Here is a 19,192-nt window from a genome sequence, read left to right on the forward strand (position 1 = left end):
TGCAGTCAATTTTCGTTAGATACTGTGTGTGTTTAATCTAAACTACATATGCTAAACTACATATTAAAACAACTCTCATTGTCAACCAAAACATTATGAATTTACCATTTTAATCATCTAATTAAAACTTAACATGAATAAGAAATATGGGCAGAAATGTAATTTCACACAACTAAAATTTTGTTGTTTTTTTTCAAGGCCTCACTTACATGTAATTCATTTGGTTCCATTCGGATTTGTGAGGATCTTAAGAATCCTCACCCCTTATCCGTTCATCGTACATCATACGGTCATAAATTATTATGATTTTTTTATTTAAAACTAACATATGGCCACACACAAAGTGCCTATCAAAATTTGTTTGTTTGTTTTTTTTTTTTTTTTTAAATAGGAGAGCGGAAGAGAGTGAGGGAACGTGGGAGTGGGGAAAGAGGGAAGGGGAAGGGAAGGGAAGGGGAGGGGAGGTGCGGGGGAGGGGGGAGCTTCAATTTTTTTATTTATTTTTTAATTAGAGAGAGAATGGCTGCCCTACGGGGAATAAGGATCCTCGCTAGATCCTTTTTGTGAGGATCCTGGGAATCCTTAAATCACATTCATTCATCATATATCGTGCGATCAGAAATTATTGTAAATTTTTTTTATTTAAAATTGAATATAAACAGTACATAACGAAAACTGATTATCCAGTGTACAATGAACAAGTGTGATTGAAAGATCTCCGGAATCCTCCCAAAAAGGGTCCAGCGAGGATTCTATCTCCCCTAGGAGAGGCCTTGTTGTAGCCTTGATGAGCCTTAACAAGGGGAAGAGAACTGTAAACAAATTGAATCATCCAAACAACATAAGGAAGAAAATAGGCTGAGAAGATTAATAAAGGCTTATTATATTAACACCCCACAAATTGTTGAATAAACCTCACCCACTTAATACACCCCACATTTGCTTTTTCAATTAAAAATTATCTAAATACACCCCATATACTTCCTCATAATATTCTCACACCCTACATTCTCAACATACACCTTACATTTTCTACATACACCCCCACATTCTTTATACACCCCACATTTTCATACAAACACTGGTTTTTATATCTCATTTCTTTTTTTTGTTTTTTTTTTGTTTTCAGACATAAATTTTGCAGAGTTGCTGCTTTCCATGGGGCAGAAAATGAGATGGAATCCTATCTCCAAATTTGTGGGTAAATTATAAGGTGTCTGGACCTGTAAATATCTTAAAGGCTCGTTGTCCAGCAAGGAGGATCACCTTCTATAAAGTGCATCCACTTTCATATGTCTAAGCTTGTGTGTTATTTTTCTATTAACAAAGATTTTATAATTCTAAATGGAAATCTACTTTTGTCATCTTTTTTAGGTGTGTTATTGTGCCATTGTGTTCCCAATTTAACTAGTATATATGGTTGGAAAAGACCAGATTCTTTGGTTCTATTTCAATATATAATATCCGTCAATACTTGTCATTTTCTTGGGATGCATTCTCTAAATGATTATTGCACGCTTTCGGTTTACCTCATGTAAAACTTCTGAAACATCGAATTCGTGTTCCATTTGTCAAAAATAATCTTTCTCAACAACTTTTTGTAGTTTCGTTAGTTAGGATTTTGTTCAACAATGGAAGGTGGAAATAGTTTTGATAGTTGAAGAAGATAAATAATACATTAAGTGATTTGGGGTGTATTTAGAACCTAATAAGGTCGAAATTGTCATTCCACATTAAGGAACACAAGTTATTTAATATTAAATTTTAATGTGATATACATTCAACATTATGTGGAGTGCTAATAAAAAAAACCTTAATAAATAGTCTGAAATTGCACAAAACAACTAATACTGTTCAAGGTTTAGAATAGTTTATAGCCTTGAAGGTTCATCACGAACTCAAGGGTTTAACAACAGACAATGATAAAAAAAAACGTTCAGCTACTAAGCAAACTTTGGCATAATCGCCTTTTCACCAAGATATTTACATTGCTAGCCTTCCGTTTATTTCAACGGACATTTTCCCTTCGGCGCACATAACGGGTTCTGTCATTGTATCTTGGTCTGTCCTGAGCTCTCGAGGGCTGCGGCTCCACCCTCCTCTGCCTCTCAGGTGATCTTTGAACAATTTCTCCATTCACATACAACTCAGCTGCATTGAAGAAAGTTACATGAGTTACGAGGATAGGTTGCATTTAGAAATTTGAAAATAATCGAGATAATTAACAAATTTAAGAACAAGCATCCATTTAAAACAGGGGTGAACTTGGAACGGAGGGAAGCCAATAAGCAGAAAAAGCATAAATCAAAGTTAGCAAATTGAAAGCAACACAGAGTAAACGAGAGAATATGGCATCAAATATGAGTTAAAAGCCTAAGGTGGTTGAAATATCAAATGACAACTTGTCACCAAATGTATCGACTCCAATGATTCCGTAACTCCACAACATAAAGAAGCAACAGAACAGGATGGAGTGGATCATTATGAGTCCATTAGCATTCAAAGCAAATCATCGCCACTGAAGGCTATTAGCTTTGCCAAGATGGACTGGAAGTTATTATAAAAGAAAAATATTGGTTTAATCAAAAGAACTGTCAGCAAGGTTATCTTTTTAATGATAAAGGTCATCAAATGTATCAACTCCCATGATTCCGAAACTCCACAACATTCAAGAAGCAACAGAACAGGATGGAGTGACTCATTATAAGTCCATTAGCATTCAAAACTAGACATCGCCAACTGAGGGCTATTAGCTTTGCCAAGATAGACTGGGAGTTTAAAGAAAATAAATATATATGTTAATTGGACAAACTGTCAAAAAGAATTTTTGAAAATCTAATGTTAGTCAATAATCAATTCATCGGAGCAACTTCATAAAATAAAATAAAAAAACCCAAAGAAAGATGAATGTGCATAAAAATTGCAAAACACTGAAATTTCATATAGCATGCTTCATCTCTACTGATCCGCATCTCCACAAAGTATAAGAAGTCCATAAGCATTCAAAGTTAAATAATGCCTGCAAGGGCTATTTAACTTCTCCAAGACGGACTAAGAATTTTAAAAAGAATTCCAGTGAACCGTAGTACATGCTAAGATACACATATGGTGAACCAGCAGTATCTCTAATTTATGTGCTCCACTAAGACAAGTACACACATGACCAAAAATCTTCTCTAGCGCAAATATGCCGCTTTATTGAAAAGACCACGCTGATTAAAATAAGAACACACGAGATCTAATTCACACTAGTGCTTATACTTTAAATCCTTAAACACTTACCACCGTAGTCTTTGTACTCAGGATCAACATACGAATCCGGAAGAACAAAAAGAACACCGGGCAAGCCTGATAACAAGAAAATAATTCATAAAGTCAAATGATACAAGGAGACATGCACTCATGAGCTCACAAACATGCATAAACAGTATGTATAATCTAATAATCACACAGAAACTATAACACAGTTTCAATTTAATAGCACAAACCTTCAAGCTTATTCGAGGTCTCCTCATCAATCTCACAACCAAAACCAAAATACCTCTCACAAGAGACATTGTATATCTTCTTCTTTGCTTCTTCCTCGCTGGCACACCACAACAAGCAACAAAACTTTAGCGTAAACAAATTCCGAAGATACTAAACAAAATCAACCATTCAATTATACACATATCTTGATTCACAATTAAGCAGACATATCTATCAACGTCATTCGTCACACCACCAAGAACAATAGCTAGGAATATATAAGCTAAATCTCCTAAAAATAGAAATCCCTGTAGAAAATACACTATAAATATAATTCAGATATATCAGAAACGTTAATTTTCTTTTTCCAGTTATTTTCCTTCATTTTCCCAGCAACCAAACAATAAATCAAAGAACCCATTACCTCCCGACGACCTTGGCCAGGGTCTGAACATAACAATCGATCATCTGCTGCTTTGTAGCACCCTCGCCGCCGGGCTTATCCATGACGATGAGCCAGTGCTCGTAGTCACAACCAGGAAAAAGCGGGGCCATTTCAGTGGGTGGACGGTCGCTGAAGTTCGAACCCGAGTTGAGGGGCGAGTAAGAACCGCCAGATCGGTTGACCCGGCAGCGGATCGGAATGTAGCGGGTGGTAGGGGTAGGGAATCGGACGGCGTGGGAGAGAGGGGCGAGGGATCGACGGCCGAGCATGAGGGATGGGATGGAAGGGGGATTTGTGAGTTTGGAAGTGGAGAAGAGGCGTTTGGGTACTAGGAGAGAGATTGTGGGGTGGCGAGCGGTTGCGGTGGTGGTGGCGGTGGCCATGGCAATAGCTCGGATTAGGGTTTGAACCATTTTTGGGGGACTGGGGGGGAGTGAGAGTGAGGAAATGAGATGAGGGTTTAGAGTGGGGGATAGGGGTGACCGAGCATTTATCTTCGAGTTTTTTATTAGGTCTTTTGGGTTGGGCCACTACAACTGGTATTGGGCTACTTTCTGGGCTTGAAATCGATTTTTTTTCAAAATAAGGCCCACTTCTCTATCGCTTCATTTCTATCGTGTGTGCAGTCAGATAGTTATGTAATAGAGACTAGGATCCTCTCTTGAGCTAAGGATGAGGATCCTCCTCATCAAAGGGTGTAGGCCGTTGGATGAAAATTCAACGGCTACAATTATTATAACTTTAAAGGGACCCCCCTGTTTGTAGCCGTTGAATTTTCATCCAACGACCCATATCCCTTGATGAGGAGGATCCTCATCCTTAGCTCAGGAGAGGATCCTGGTACATGTAATAGGATTGTCCATAAACAATATTTTCAGAATCCATGATCAATGTTCATGCTTTATATGATTATGCACATCAAAACTAAATATGAGTAGCAACTCATTCTCTTATAAGTCCATGTAAGGTTGTTCCTTTCATCAATGTAGGGTTCATTCTCAACATGCCATCTCTCGTATCTATGGATGGGCAACGGTTATGGTAGGCAGGTAACTGCGGTTATTTACCTATAACCGTTTATGCTCATACCCGCATTACCGTTTACCCGTTGGGTAATTACCTAAACGGTTATACTCATACCCATAACCGTTTATAAATGGTTAATCATACCCATAACCGCATACCCATTTAACTGTAACCGTTTAATACCCGTTTACCCATTTACCATTTTTAACCCGTTTATCTTTTTTTTTTTACCATTTACCCCTTTTCACCCGTCTACATGTTTTTTAACAACTTGAAAATTAAAAAAAAAAATTGTCATAATTTTTGTTTTTTTTGACAATTAAACACCGTTATAGGTACATTCATCACACATTTCTGTATTTTAATTTTTTTAAGTCCTTATACCATTCCAATAATTGAAATAATAGTTTACGGACGATATTTTTAACTGTTACCAAATGAAGGTAATATAATATTTGCTAAGTATTCTTGGGTTACAAAAACTGTTTAGAAGATAGTATTAATGGATTATTTAACCCATAATGTAAAGTATTAACATAATATATATATATATATATATATATATATATATAATGAGCTACATTATATTATAATTAGCTATATAAACCATGCACTATAGTCAATAACATTGATATAAGTTTTGTCCGATAAAGAACATGGTTAAGAGAAGGATTACACTTGTTGACCATGAATCATGTCTTTTCGGCAACAATCAAAAGACGCAACTCAAATTGAAGAAATGTGATTGTTGGGTTAATAACACAACTTCTGATCCCCCGTCAAACAGCCGCATATATATATATATATATATATATAATTTTATTTTATAAATATTCAACATTACATATATAAAATAAATGGGTAAACAGTTACCCGTTTATAACTGCGGTTAATACCCATAACCACCCATTTAAATTTCAGGGATAAACGGTTATACCCATAACCATTTATTTATCTAAACGGTTACCCATAGCCGTAACCGTGAAGTTTAAATGGGTGGGTAACTGCGATTACCCATAACCGCAGGTATTTTGCCCATCCCTACTCGTATCTCCCTTTGCTACTTCAGTCAAACAAGAAATAGCCAATTACCTGGATGATCTAGCTCTTATCCTCTTTTCATATGTACCTAACAACATACAACACAAAAGTTTCAGAGGTTCCTTCTTTGATTCACTTGGGGCGTCCAAAAACCTTTTTCAGTAATATTGTCTTGCCTTTTTTGCTAATAAATGCCTTTCAAATACTTAGGGTTCATTTGGATGTGTTTTTAAAACAACTGAAAGTATTTTTGGTGAAAATATTTTTGGAACTAATCCTTAGTAAAAATGCAAGTAAATCATAGAAAAACAATTAAAGTGCTTCCAGGAAGAAGCACATAACTGGTGCTTCTTGCAGAAATCACTTAAAGTGCTTTTAGAACCCAAAAACATTTTCTCTAAAAGCACTTTCAGCCATTTTAAAAGTACATCCAAACGAACCCTTAAGTGTCTCTTTTCCTAGTAGACTGTGTTGATGCACAAAATCGGTGAGGACTTTGGTATAACAGAAAGTGTTAAGTTTGTGACCTTCGCTAGATTGCTCAGGTCACTAGTGTAGATAAGTATGCAAATGGATAGAGACAAAGAAGCAACCACAAAATGTACGTGGTTCACCCAGATTGGCTACGTCCACAGAGTAGATGAGTTCTCATTAATTGTGAAGGGTTTACACAAGTACATAGGTTCAAGCTCTCCTTTAGTGAGTACTAGTGAATGATTTAGTACAAATGACATTAGGAAATATTGTGAGAGAATGATCTCTATTTATAAAAGAGAGTTTCTAGTTTTATTCTGACATTGACACGTGTCGTGTTGTGATTGGCTTCTGATGTTGACACGTGTCGCGCTATGATTGGATTTTGATGTCGACACGTGTCGCGCTGTGATTGGCTTTCTGGTTGAAGGAAAACTCTTCTGGGTCCTTGACGGTATAACGTTGATCGGTGCTCAGTAGTTTTGGAATTGGTCAAGTATGGTACAAACAGTGCTCCCCTTAGTTCCCGAGTGAGGGAAGCTCCTTGGTTGGGAACTTACAAGATCCAAGCCATTGAGTAATCACGAAACTTCTAAGTACCAAAGTGTGGTATCATTTTCACTTGCCTTATCTGTCTCATATGTAGATGTGACATCTTCTCTAGAAGTAATTTTCCTCTATCCATGGGTGGTATCTTTAACCGATGAAGATGCACAAGGTAATGTATCAATTTCACTTGAAGCTTACTTGTAGTTTTGGGCTTGGTCAAGTGCGATACAAACCATATAGTAGGAGTCCCCCAAGTCGCCGAGCTAGGAGATTTGCCAAAGGAGGTAACATACAAGGTAAGCAATCAGACTTCCAAGCAAGCAACCTGGATCGGAGGTTTGACTTCAGCTTCCGGTTGATTGTTCTCATTCTCCTTGTGTCGTAAACAGCAACAAGGATAATGAGAAGAAAATAGAGAAGAGATGATATGAGATACTTTTGCTTTTGAAGAAGTAACTTTCCACATGCTTATTCTTGAACTGGGCTGGAGGGTTTTCTGGTTTCCTCTAGAGTATAAGGCCGATTCAAGAATTTGAGGGTCAAAACAAGTTCATCCAATCTAGAGTACGTTCGACCCTGATGATATGGGATACTTTAGCTGTTGACAAAGTAGTGGATGTATTGGCACGTGTTCTGTTACGCTTGTCTCCACATGCTTCCTTGTATCCTTCTCACTTGCCCTATTTGTTCCTCAGGCAGATGTGGTATCTTCTTTGGAAGCATAAGATGTTGAAGATGAGTACTCGAGAGCAATGCCAGGTAAGTAATCAGGTAAGGGGTTCCAGGCAATCAGTTCCTGACTGGAAGCTTGATTCCAAGTGCTGACTGATTCCTCTCATTCTCCTTGTCTTGTAGGTAAGAATAAGGCCAAAGGAAAAGACAGGGAAAAAACATGATATGGGATACTCTTTCTTTTAACCCTGATGACATGAGATACTCTTGCTCTGGTGTGGCTTGTTTGCAGAGGTATTATCGGGAGGAAAAGAACCTAAGTATTTCGAGAGACTCTGCTGAGAGTGCCCTCTCGGATGTGAAGAAAAGTTGAGCATTTTTTTTTATTTGCAGGTCTGCCTGGCTGTGGAGGATGAATGTCGACATATATAAGAGTCTCCCTAACAATAAGTAGTAGTGTTATTTCTTTACCCTTCTTGGTCATAGCAATGTAGTGAGAGCTGCAAGCTTCACGTGTTTTAACTTTGTCAGAGCACTTTGAAAAAGTGGTATGTGGTATCTGGAAAGCTGATGTTGTGTGTGAAGATTGCAAACAAGCTTTATCCAAGGAAATCTGGCTCTCGAAGTTCGGAAAGCGGTGCCTCTTCGGTTTTCGAACAAGCAATCCTGTTGGGGATCTGGCTCTCGAGATTCAGAGAATGGTGCCTCTTCGATTTTTGAGAAAACAATCCTATTGGGAGTCTGACTCTTGAGATTTGGAGAGCAGTGTCTCTTCGATTTTTTAGAAAGTAATCCTGTTAGGAGTCTGGCTCTCGAGATTCGGAGGGCGGTGCCTCTTCGATTTTAAGCACGTAATCCCGTTGGGAGTCTGGCTCTTAAGATTCGGAGAGCAGTGCCTCTTCGATTTTTGAGAAAGCAATCCTGTTGGGAGTTTGACTCTTGAGATTCAGATAGTAGTGTCTCTTTGATTTTTGAGAAAGTAATCCTGTTGGGAATCTGGCTCTCGAGACTCGGAGAGCGGTGCCTCTTCGATTTTTTAGCAGGCAATCTTGTTGGGAGTGTTTTCTCGAATGTGAGTAAAGGTTGAGCATTTTTGACAGTCTGCATTGTCACGGAGCACGGAGGTTGACACACATTGAGACTTTCTAGTTATCAAGCAGTGGTGCAGTTCCTTTACCCTTGTGGGTAATAGTAGGGTAGCTGGACCTTTAAAATTTATGTGTCTAAACTTTGTCAAAGATCTTTGGCAAAGTTATCTGTGGTACCGGATGAGCTGATGTTGCGTGTGGAAAGTGGTGTCTCTTCGGAATCCGGAGAGTGATGCCTCTTCGATTTTTGAACCAACAGCCTTGTTGCCCTTTCTTTTATAAGGGCACCAATTGTGTGCAAGAAATGCATTCAGAGAGTTATTGCTTGTAGGAATTTTCCCCTTACTTCAGAGATTTATTACACCTCATTTTTCCTTCATCATTTTTTAGAATGTCTGGCCCATCCGGCTGTCGTTTTGACTTGAACTTTGGTGAAGAGGCAGCCATGCCTTCTCAAGACAACATATGACGCCAATCCTTCTTATCCCCTACTGGTCCTCTTACTGTTAGGGACTCTGTGATGAAGAATGATATGACTGCTGTGGTGGTGGCCAGGAACCTTCTTACTCCCAAAGATAACAGATTACTTTCCAAACGGTCTGATGAGTTGGCTGTTAAGGATTATCTGGCTCTCAGTGTTTAGTGTGCAAGTTCTGTGTCTAATATGGCCCAACGCCTATTTGCTCGAACTCGCCAAGTTGAATCATTGGCAGTTTAAGTGATAAGTCTTAAACAGGAGATCAGAAGGCTCAAGCATGAGAATAAACAGTTGCACAAGCTCGCACATAACTATGCTACAAACATAAAGAAGAAGCTCGACCAGCTGCAGGAATCTGATGGTCAGATTTTACTTGATCATCAGAGGTTTGTGGGTTTGTTCCAAAGGCATTTATTGCCTTCGTCTTTTGGGGCTGTACTGCGTAATGAAGCTTATAATGATCAACCTTCGGTGCCTCCTCCTTCTGGGGTTCTGCCTAGTACTGACGCTCCGAATAATCACCCTTTGGTGCTTCCTCTTTATGGGGCTCTGCCGACTGCTGAGACTTCTCCTGAACAACCTTTGTGAAGTCTCCCTCTTGTTTGTTTATTTTGATTCATGTATATGTACATCTTTGTAACTTATTGGAGATATCAATAAACAAGCTTTGCTTTATTTCAACATATTGTGTTAAATACACCAAGGCCTTCTTCACTAAGTTCTTTGAACTTTTCCTTTTGTTGAAGCTTTGTGAGTGAAGCATGTAGGTTGAGGTAGTGCTCCCTTAATTTCTTGAGTGAGGAAAACTTCTCGTTTGGAGACTTGAAAAATCCAAGTCACTGAGCGGTCGTGAGACTTCCGAGTATCAAGGTGCAGTAGCATATGGTAGGAGTCTCCCAAGTCTCCGGTTGAGGGAGTTGAGGAATGAAGCATTTCCTTTCTAAGTGGTAGGCCAAAACTCATTCTTTATATATATATTTGTTATGAAAGTTGTTAGGCCCAAAGAAGAGGAGGCCTATGCAATTTTGGTTTTTCGAATTTTTTTTTTTTGAATTTTTTTTCGATTTTTTTTTGAATTTCCGAATTTTTGAATTTTCGAATTTTCGAAAAAAAAAAAGAATATATATATATATATATATATTAAAGCTTTGTAGGTAAAGCTTTGGTATTGAAGCTTTGTAGGTGAAGCATTGAGGTTAAAGCTTTGTTGGGTACAATGAATTGATTTTGCTTCACAGTATCTTGATCAAGATAGTGTGATGTTTTTGTGTTGAAGCTTTGTGGGGGAAGCTTTTGTGGTGGGGGAAGCTTTTGTTGGTGAAGCTTTTATGGGTGAAGCTTTTGTAGGTGAAGCTTTTGTGGTGGGTGAAGCTTTTGTGGGTGAAGCTTTTGTTGGTGAAGCTTTTATGGGTGAAGCTTTTGTAGGTGAAGCTATTGTGGGTGAAGCTTTTGTAGGTGAAGCTTTGAAGTTGAAGCTTTATAGGTGAAACTTTAGAGTTGAAGCTTTTATGGGTGAAGCTTTTGTAGGTGAAGCTATTGTGGGTGAAACTTTTGTAGTTGAAGCTTTGGAGTTGAAGCTTTGTAGGTGAAACTTTGGAGTTGAAGTTTTTGTTGGGTACCATAAATTGATTTTGCTTCACACTATCTTGATCAAGATAGTGTGAAGCTTTTGAGAATTTGTAGTTGTCCTCCATTGATGAAGCTTTTGTTGGTGAAGCTTTGGAGTTGAAGCTTTTGTTGGTGAAACTTTTATGGGTGAAGCTTTTGTTGGGTACCATGAATTGATTTTGCTTCACACTATCTTGATTAAGATAGTGTGAAGCTTTTGAGAATTTGTAGTTATCCTCCATTGATGAAGCTTTTGTTAGTGAAGCTTTGGAGTTGAAGCTTTTGTTGGGTACCATGAATTGATTTTGCTTCACACTATCTTGATCAAGATAGTGTGAAGCTCTTGAGAATTTGTAGTTGTCCTCCATTGATGAAGCTTTGTTGAATTTCTTTTTTTTTTTGTTTGTGTTTTTTTTTTTTGGAAATTAGAAATTTGGAAACTACAAATTTTGCTTCCACACTGTTGAGCAATAGATTGTGATGCAAACCACACTTTGTAGTAGTCGAAGGTTTGGATGAACCATATAAATTGAATTTGCTTCGAACAGTCTTGATCAAGAGTGTGTGAAGCTTTCTGCGAGTTGTAGTTGCCCTTCATTGATGAAGCTTTTGTTGGCACCATAAATTGGTTTTGCTTCACACTATCTTGATCAAGAATGTGTGAAACTTTTGAGAATTGTGGTTGAACTCCTTTGATGAGGCTTTTGTTGGCACTATAAATTGGTTTTGCTTCACACTGTCTTGAACAAGTGTGTGAAGCTTTTGAGAATTGTGGTTGCCCTCCATTGATGAAGCTCCTGTTGGCACCATAAATTGGTTTTGCTTCACACTGTCTTCATCAAAAGTGTGTGAAGCTTTTGAGAATTGTGATTGCCCTCTATTGATGAAGCTCTTGTTGGCACCATAAATTGGTTTTACTTCACATTGTCTTCATCAAGAGTGTGTGAAGCTTTTGAGAATTATGGTTGCCCTCCATTAGCTCTTGTTGCCACCATAAATTGGTTTTGCTTCACACTGTCTCGATCAAGAGTGTGTGAAGCTTTTGAGAATTGTGGTTATCCTCTATTGATGAAGCTCTTGTTGGCACCATAAATTGATTTTGCTTCACACTGTCTTCATCAAGAGTGTGTGAAGCTTTTGAGAATTGTGGTTGTCCTTTATTGATGAAGCTCTCTTGTTGGCACCATAAATTGGTTTTGCTTCACATTGTCTTCATCAAGAGTGTGTGAAGCTTTTGAGAATTGTGGTTGCCCTCTATTGATAAAGCTCTTGTTAGCACCATAAATTGGTTTTGCTTCACACTGTCTTCATCAAGAGTGTGTGAAGCTTTTGAGAATTGTGGTTGCCCTTTATTGATGAAGCTCTTGTTGGCACCATAAATTGGTTTTGCTTCACACTGTCTTGATCAAGAGTGTGTGAAGCTTTTGAGAATTGGGGTTGCCCTCCTTTGATGAAGCTCTTGTTGGCACCATAAATTGGCTTTGCTTCACACTGTCTTGATCAAGAGTGTGTGAAGCTTTTGAGAATTGTGGTTGCCTTCCATTGATGAAGCTCTTGTTGGCACCATAAATTGGTTTTGCTTCACACTGTTTTGATCAAGAGTGTGTGAAGCTTTTGAGAATTGTGGTTACCCTCCATTGATGAAGCTCTTGTTGGCACCATAAATTGGTTTTGCTTCACACTGTCTTGATCAAGAGTGTGTAAAGTTTTTAAGAATTGTGGTTGCCCTCCATTGATGAAGCTCTTGTTGGCACCATAAATTGGTTTTGCTTCACATTGTCTTGATCAAGTGTGTGTGAAACTTTTGAGAATTGTGGTTGAACTCCATTGATGAAGCTCTTGTTAGCACCATAAATTGGTTTTGTTTCACACTATCTTGATCAAGAGTGTGTGAAGCTTTCTACGAGTTGTAGTGTTTGCATTGTTACAGAGAGGAAATGTCTGAAGCAGATGCAATATGGTTGAATAGCTTGATCTTCGTATGTCATGCACTGAAGTTGTTGTTGGCTTGCAATAAGACTTTGTTGGTGACTATAACTCTTGTTGGGCATAAGTTCTCCCCTAGTTGAGTTGTCAAGCTTGAGAGTTTTTGATTATTTGTGAATGCTAGGAGTTCACATGTACAAGTTGTACCATTCGTCTTCTGGTAGGTGGAATGAATGGTGAGTTGCTTTCATCACTTAGTTGGTGGTACGAAGGTGAGTTCATTCATCACCTTTCATCACATTCCATCACCTGGTTGGTGGCACGAAGATGAGTTCCTTCTTCACCTGGTTGGTGGAATGAATGGCAAGTTGCCAAATGATATTAGAGTACGGGTTGTACATTTCATCACCTAGTTGGTGGCATGAAGGAGAGTATGGGTTGTACATTTCATCATCTAGTTGGTGGCATGAAGATGAGTTCCTTCTTCACCTGGTTGGTGGCATGAGTGGCAAGTTGCCAAATGATATTAGACTACGAGTTGTACATTTCATCACCTGGTTGGTGGCATGAAAGAGAGTACGGGTTGTACATTTCATCACCTGGTTGGTGGTATGAAGATGAGTTCATTCTTCACCTGGTTGGTGGCATGAGTGGAAAATTGCCAAATGATATTAGAGTACAGGTTGTACATTTCATCACCTGGTTAGTGGCATAAAGGAGAGTACGGATTGTACATTTTATCACTTGGTTGGTGGCATGAAGATGAGTTCTTTCTTCACATTTCATCACTTGGTTGGTGAGAATAAGGGCAAGGTGCCGAGTATAAATGTGTGGGAATGTATGATGTTTATGTTGATTGATACGAGTGATGCTTATGAATGTTTTGCTATGCATGAAGGGATCCATGCTTTTAATATGTGAACCATGTTGGTTGTAACCCTTAGTATCACATACTTTGTGTCAAAGTATGCATGTTGACGCTCTGAGTTGGAGTATAAGGGTAGATCAGCGTAGACCAAGTGTTCCAGTGCTAGGAACGCAAAAAACTCAGAAGAAGTTGTCTGAATTTCCTCTTCTTTAAATATTTTTCGAATGGCTTGTGTGACAAAAGATCTCAAGCGGTTGAGAGTCAAAACATTTGTAATGTGTATGCCTTCTTATAATAGCATTTCCTTCAGTACCTAGTCCTCCACTTTGAAAGAGTGAGGCTTGGCCCCATAGTCATAATAATCGACGGTATGTTCACCCCTGGTTGTCTTGATACGAACTTTTATCCCTCTTGTTGTAATGGGCTTACTGAGAGTAAAAATCCTTCATCTTACCAAAAGATAGATACGTTTGGTAACTTAGCAGTAGCTAAATGAGGCAGGAGATGATGCAATGGGTGTCTGAATGGCCAATATCTCCTCACTTGGTAAAACTTGACTTCCACTTCCCACTTGTTGATAGGGGTTAACTATATGGGGGTTCCCTTGGTATGTCATTGCTTCAGCGGATGCGTGGTTGTAAGCCTATGCCATCACCTCAGAGTAAGTCTTCCAAGTGTTGGCCTTGATTATGTACTTGAATAAACAATCACATAGGCCTGCTGTGAAGGCCTTGAGGGCGGTCTTGTCATTTGCCTCAGTGCAGCGAGAATACTCATGGCTGAAGTGACAGGCATACTCTCGTAGTGACTCGTCCGACTTCTGGCGAATAGTGTACAAGTCATCTGTAGAATGCAAGCGATCGGTCTGGAAGATGTGTTGAGAGATAAACAGTTTCCTCAGTTCCTCAAATGAGTCTACTGTCTCAGGTAGAAGATGGCAATACCAGTTTAGAGCTCCACCAGAGAGGGTGGAGGGGAAGAGAAGACATCGCTTTTCGTTGGTGTGCATCCGATATGCCATGGTGGACTCAAAGAGGTTAAGGTGTTCAATTGGGTCATCCCTTCCAGTATAAAGTTGTAAAGCAAGCTTTTGTTTTTTCTTCGCTTGAAGAGGGGTGTCGAGGATCTTTCTTGTGAGAGGGCCAGGCCTGGGTTGGTTCCAATCAGGTATCTCAGCCTGACGTTTGGCCTTCAACTTGTTTACTTCCTCAATTAGCTGTAGGATAAAAGGGTTCTGAGTGGAGTCATGTACCACTGGAATTTTCTTTCGTAAGTCTCCATCGCCTTTTGGAAGTAGGAAAGTTTGAGCAAGAGCATGTGGTTTTTTCTTGGACTCGCCGTACTGACTTCTAGGGCGAGTCTGTCGGAATATCTTAGTCCCCTGTACCTTCATGTTCCTCTGGGACCTGTCATTCATTCTCTAGATTGGCAGCTGGCCTGGGTCGTGAGAGGGGACCGAGTCTTTCAAAAACCTTTGGGTCATTGATCTTCGAGCATATGTGGAAGGGATTCTTTCGACGTTGCTTTAGGAAGCCTCGGCGGTCACGATAAACGGCTTTCAATCCTTCCAACCTTTATGCAAGGAGGTGTCTTCCTCCACTTCTTCTGCTTCGAGTCAAAGCATCTGGGTTGAGAGAAGTCTCATGTTGATCAATGTTTTGATGATTAGCTTGCTCCTCATCAGGGATACCCATGTCGGAGGGAGGTGACCCTCCGTGTTGGGGGGCACCCAGATGATGGTTGATGTCCACAAAGGCAACGAGCTCTCGTGTTTGAGTACGCCTAGTTTCGTGGAGCGTCTCAAAGAGCTTCTCATACTGCTCCTGGAGGACCTCATTCTTCATTGCTATCTTATTGTTCTGAGCTTTTAGCTCATCGACTTTAGCTTGAAGAACAACCCTCTTTCCTTCCTTCTTTCATTGCTTCGCACTAGGTGCAAGATGGGTGTCATTATGTGTGTTGTGGCTTCCTTTGCTCCCCATGTTGGAGAGGGATGCCTGGTCAAAAGAGAGTGTACGAATAGTAGAAACCAGCTTGGCAAAGCTGAAGAGAGTGGGAATAAGTGTCGTTCCCACAGACGGCACCAAATGTTGATGCACAAAATCGGTGAGGACTTTGGTATAACAGAAAGTGTTAAGTTTGTGACCTTCACTAGATTGCTCAGGTCACTACTGTAGATAAGTATGCAAATGGATAGAGACATAGAAGCAAACACAAGATGTACATGGTTCACCCAGATTGGCTACGTCCACGGAGTAGATGAGTTCTCATTAATTGTGAAGGGTTTACACAAGTACATAGGTTCAAGCTCTCATTTAGTGAGTACTAGTGAATGATTTAGTACAAATGACATTAGAAAATATTGTGAGAGAATGATCTCTATTTATAGAAGAGAGTTTCTAGTTTCATTTTGACATTGACACGTGTCGTGTTGTGATTGGCTTCTGATGTTGACACGTGTCGCGCTATGATTGGCTTCTGATGTCAACACGTGTCGCGCTGTAATTGGCTTGCTGGTTAGAGGGAAACTCTTCTGGGTCCTTGACGATATAACGTTGACCGGTGCTCAATAGTTTCGGGATTGGTCAAGTATGGTACAAATAGACTGTAAAAATTAAACAAAAATAAGAGTACCATAAATGGTTTAACTAGAATAATGGCTTCATAGATCATTTGGCTATTTCAATTTCCTGCAAAATCTAAAATTGTTTTGTTATGGTTTCAAAATTTTGTATAAAAGTACTCTCATAATTAAATTTGTTGATGCACAAAACCGAGAGGTCTTAAAACAACGTAAATCTGACAGTGAATCTACAAGAAAGTAAAGAACACAAGATGTATCATGGTTCACCCCAATGTTTGGGCTACATCCACACTGATGTTGATATTGTTTCACTCTGAATGGTGAATATACAAGAATGCTAGAGACAATGTGCTCTCTAACCTATTTTCTCTCTTCACATGGCCTAAGCCTTGCCCTTCCCTAATGAGGAGATTGAGGAGTCATTTTATAGAATAAGGGCTCCTCACTTATTACATATTTGCCCCTTCATTTAGTACATAATTACATTGAGTCCCCCGAGTATTTATACGAGGTCTAAATACGGAGGCCCTAAGTATCGTACAAACAGTAGTCCCCCAAGTCTTCAATCAAGATAGTTTTTTGGCTGGAGACTTGAAATTCAGTCCATGTGTGGGCCGAAGTAACTAGATGTCGTCTAGAACTGATACTCGATATGAGGCGGTGTTCAATGTGCAATGATGCTCAACTAGAAGTAACACATGTTGCGAGGCTGCTCGGCTTGTGGCTATGTTGCCTTGGTTGGCTCGGCTTGTGGTGTTGAAGGTGAGGGAGTCCCTTTTATAGAATAAGGGCTTGCTTCTCAATACATAAATGATGGGCTAGAGTTGATGCTCGCGGCGAGGCAGTTGCTCTACAGGTGGCGACGCTCTCTAATGATGGTAAGGGAGTCTCTTTTATAGAATAAGGGCTTGCTCCTCAATACTTAAATGATAGGCTAGAGTTGATGCTCACGGCGATGTGGTTGCTCAGTAGGCGGCGACGCTTCCTAATGATGGTGAGGGAGTCCCTTTTATAGAATAAGGGCTCGTTCCTTGATACATAAATGATGGGTTAGAGTTGATGCTCGCAGCGAGACGGTTGCTCAACTGGGGGCGATACTCTCTAATGATGGTGAGGGAGTCCCTTTTATAGAATAAGGGTTCGCTCCTCAATACATAAGTGATAGGTTAGGAGTGATGCTTGAGGCGAGGCGGTTGCTCAGCAGGTGGCGATGCTCTCTAATGATGGTGAGGGAATCCCTTTTATAGAATAAGGGCTCGCTCCTCAATACATAAGTGATGGGTTAGGAGTGATGCTTGCGGCAAAACGGTTGCTTAGCAGGCGGCGATGCTCTCTAATGATGGTGAGGGAGTTCCTTTTATAGAATAAGGGCTCGCTCCTCAATACATAAGTGATGGGCTAAGAGTCTCTCTCTAATGAAGGTGAGGGAGTCCCTTTTATAAGATAAGGGTTCACTCCTCAATACATGAATAATGTGTGCTCTCTAATGAAAGTGAGGGAGTCCCTTTTATAGAATAAGGGTTCGCTCATCAGTACATAAATAATGGACTAAGTCCCCCAAGTATTTTTCATGAGGCCCAGTTACGGAAGCCCAATATATGGTACATAGTGTAGTCCCCCAAGTCTTCAGTCAAGAGAGTCTTTTGGCTGGAGACTTGAAATTCAGTCCATGTATGGGCCGAAATGGCGGTTGTTCGGAGACGGTCTTTGTATACTATGTAATGAAGCTTTATAGGTGAAGCTTTGAAAGTGAAGCTTTGAAGCTAGAGCTTTTGTAAATGAAGTTTTGAAGTCGGAGCTTCTGTAACTGAAGCTTTTGAAGCTAATTGACATGAGTGATGCTTATGAATGTTTATGTTGATTGACATGAGTGATACTCATGAATATTGACATGAGTGATGCTCATGAATGTTTATGTATGATTGACATGAGTGATGCTCATGTATAATTTTGGAGTACTGGACATACTTTTGATCACCTAGTTGGTGATAATAGCGGCAGGCTGCCAAATAATTTTGGAGTACTTGACGTACTTTTGATCACCTGGTTGGTGATAATAGCGGCAGACTGCCGAATAATTTTGGAGTACTGAACGTACGTTTAATCACCTAATTGGTGATAATAATTTTGGAGTACTGGACGTACTTTTGATCACCTGGTTGGTGATAATAGCGACATACTGCTGAATAATTTTGGAGTACTGGACATACTTTTGATCACCTGGTTGGTGATAATAGAGGGTGAACCTTAAGTAGAGGGATGGAAATTGGAGTTTGAAGCCATAGGGCCTGGCTCTTTTGGGCATATGGGCCTTCGCCCTCCAAATAACATTCTAGTCCACTATTTTGGGCTTGCCGACATTTTGCCCTTTTTTTGTTTTTTTGGCATACTGCCTTCTTTCTTTATTTATGATTACACATCATTATAACTATATAATAATTGCTCCAATTTGTAGAAGACAACTTAATAAAACATTCATCAATGATAGTGGGTATGGGTGTGCCATGCTTTCCACTTCCTCCTCGGCTTTTCTCCATCTCTAGACATCCTTTCCTTTTTCATTATTTTCCTCCATTTTTCTACTTTTGCTTATTCTTTTTTTTTTCTTTTTCTTTTTCGTAATTCCAATGAATGAAGATGATGTTTATCCTTGAAAGGTGTACCAATATTTGATTCTGACACCACATGCCTCAAATTCTTTATGACTAAGCCTCCCTTTAATTCCTTAAGGCTCCCCAGCTCACCAAGACCAGCACTACCGCCCCTCCACAAACAATTGCTTTCTGCTTTTCTTTTTCTGTTGCATGGTCCACGAGTCCACCCCCAAGGCTCCATAATATTCTCACACGCTACAATTTGTGCTTTCTTTAATAGCCTTAAATTGTTGGTGGACAAGATGAACAGTTGGTGCCGAGAAAATAATCAATTATTTGGAAAGTGGATACGTTTGGTGCCGACAAAATGA

At 39.6% G+C, this 19,192-nt stretch overlaps 1 protein-coding gene across 1 annotated transcript; it reads right to left on the bottom strand.

Annotated features, from left to right (window-relative positions):
* Nucleotides 1–1,796: 1,796 nt before the first annotated feature.
* Nucleotides 1,797–4,395, bottom strand: LOC103430868 (multiple organellar RNA editing factor 2, chloroplastic-like). Its single transcript, XM_008369007.4, has 4 exons — nucleotides 3,893–4,395; nucleotides 3,489–3,586; nucleotides 3,283–3,348; nucleotides 1,797–2,151 (listed from the first exon to the last, which is right to left on the bottom strand). The coding sequence occupies exons 1-4, from the start codon at nucleotides 4,324–4,326 to the stop codon at nucleotides 2,009–2,011; spliced, it is 741 nt and encodes a 246-aa protein (XP_008367229.3). The 5' UTR covers nucleotides 4,327–4,395; the 3' UTR covers nucleotides 1,797–2,008.
* Nucleotides 4,396–19,192: the final 14,797 nt, after the last annotated feature.

Source organism: Malus domestica, chromosome 13 (genome assembly GCF_042453785.1).
Source record: "Malus domestica chromosome 13, GDT2T_hap1".
Taxonomy (NCBI): Eukaryota; Viridiplantae; Streptophyta; class Magnoliopsida; order Rosales; family Rosaceae; genus Malus; species Malus domestica.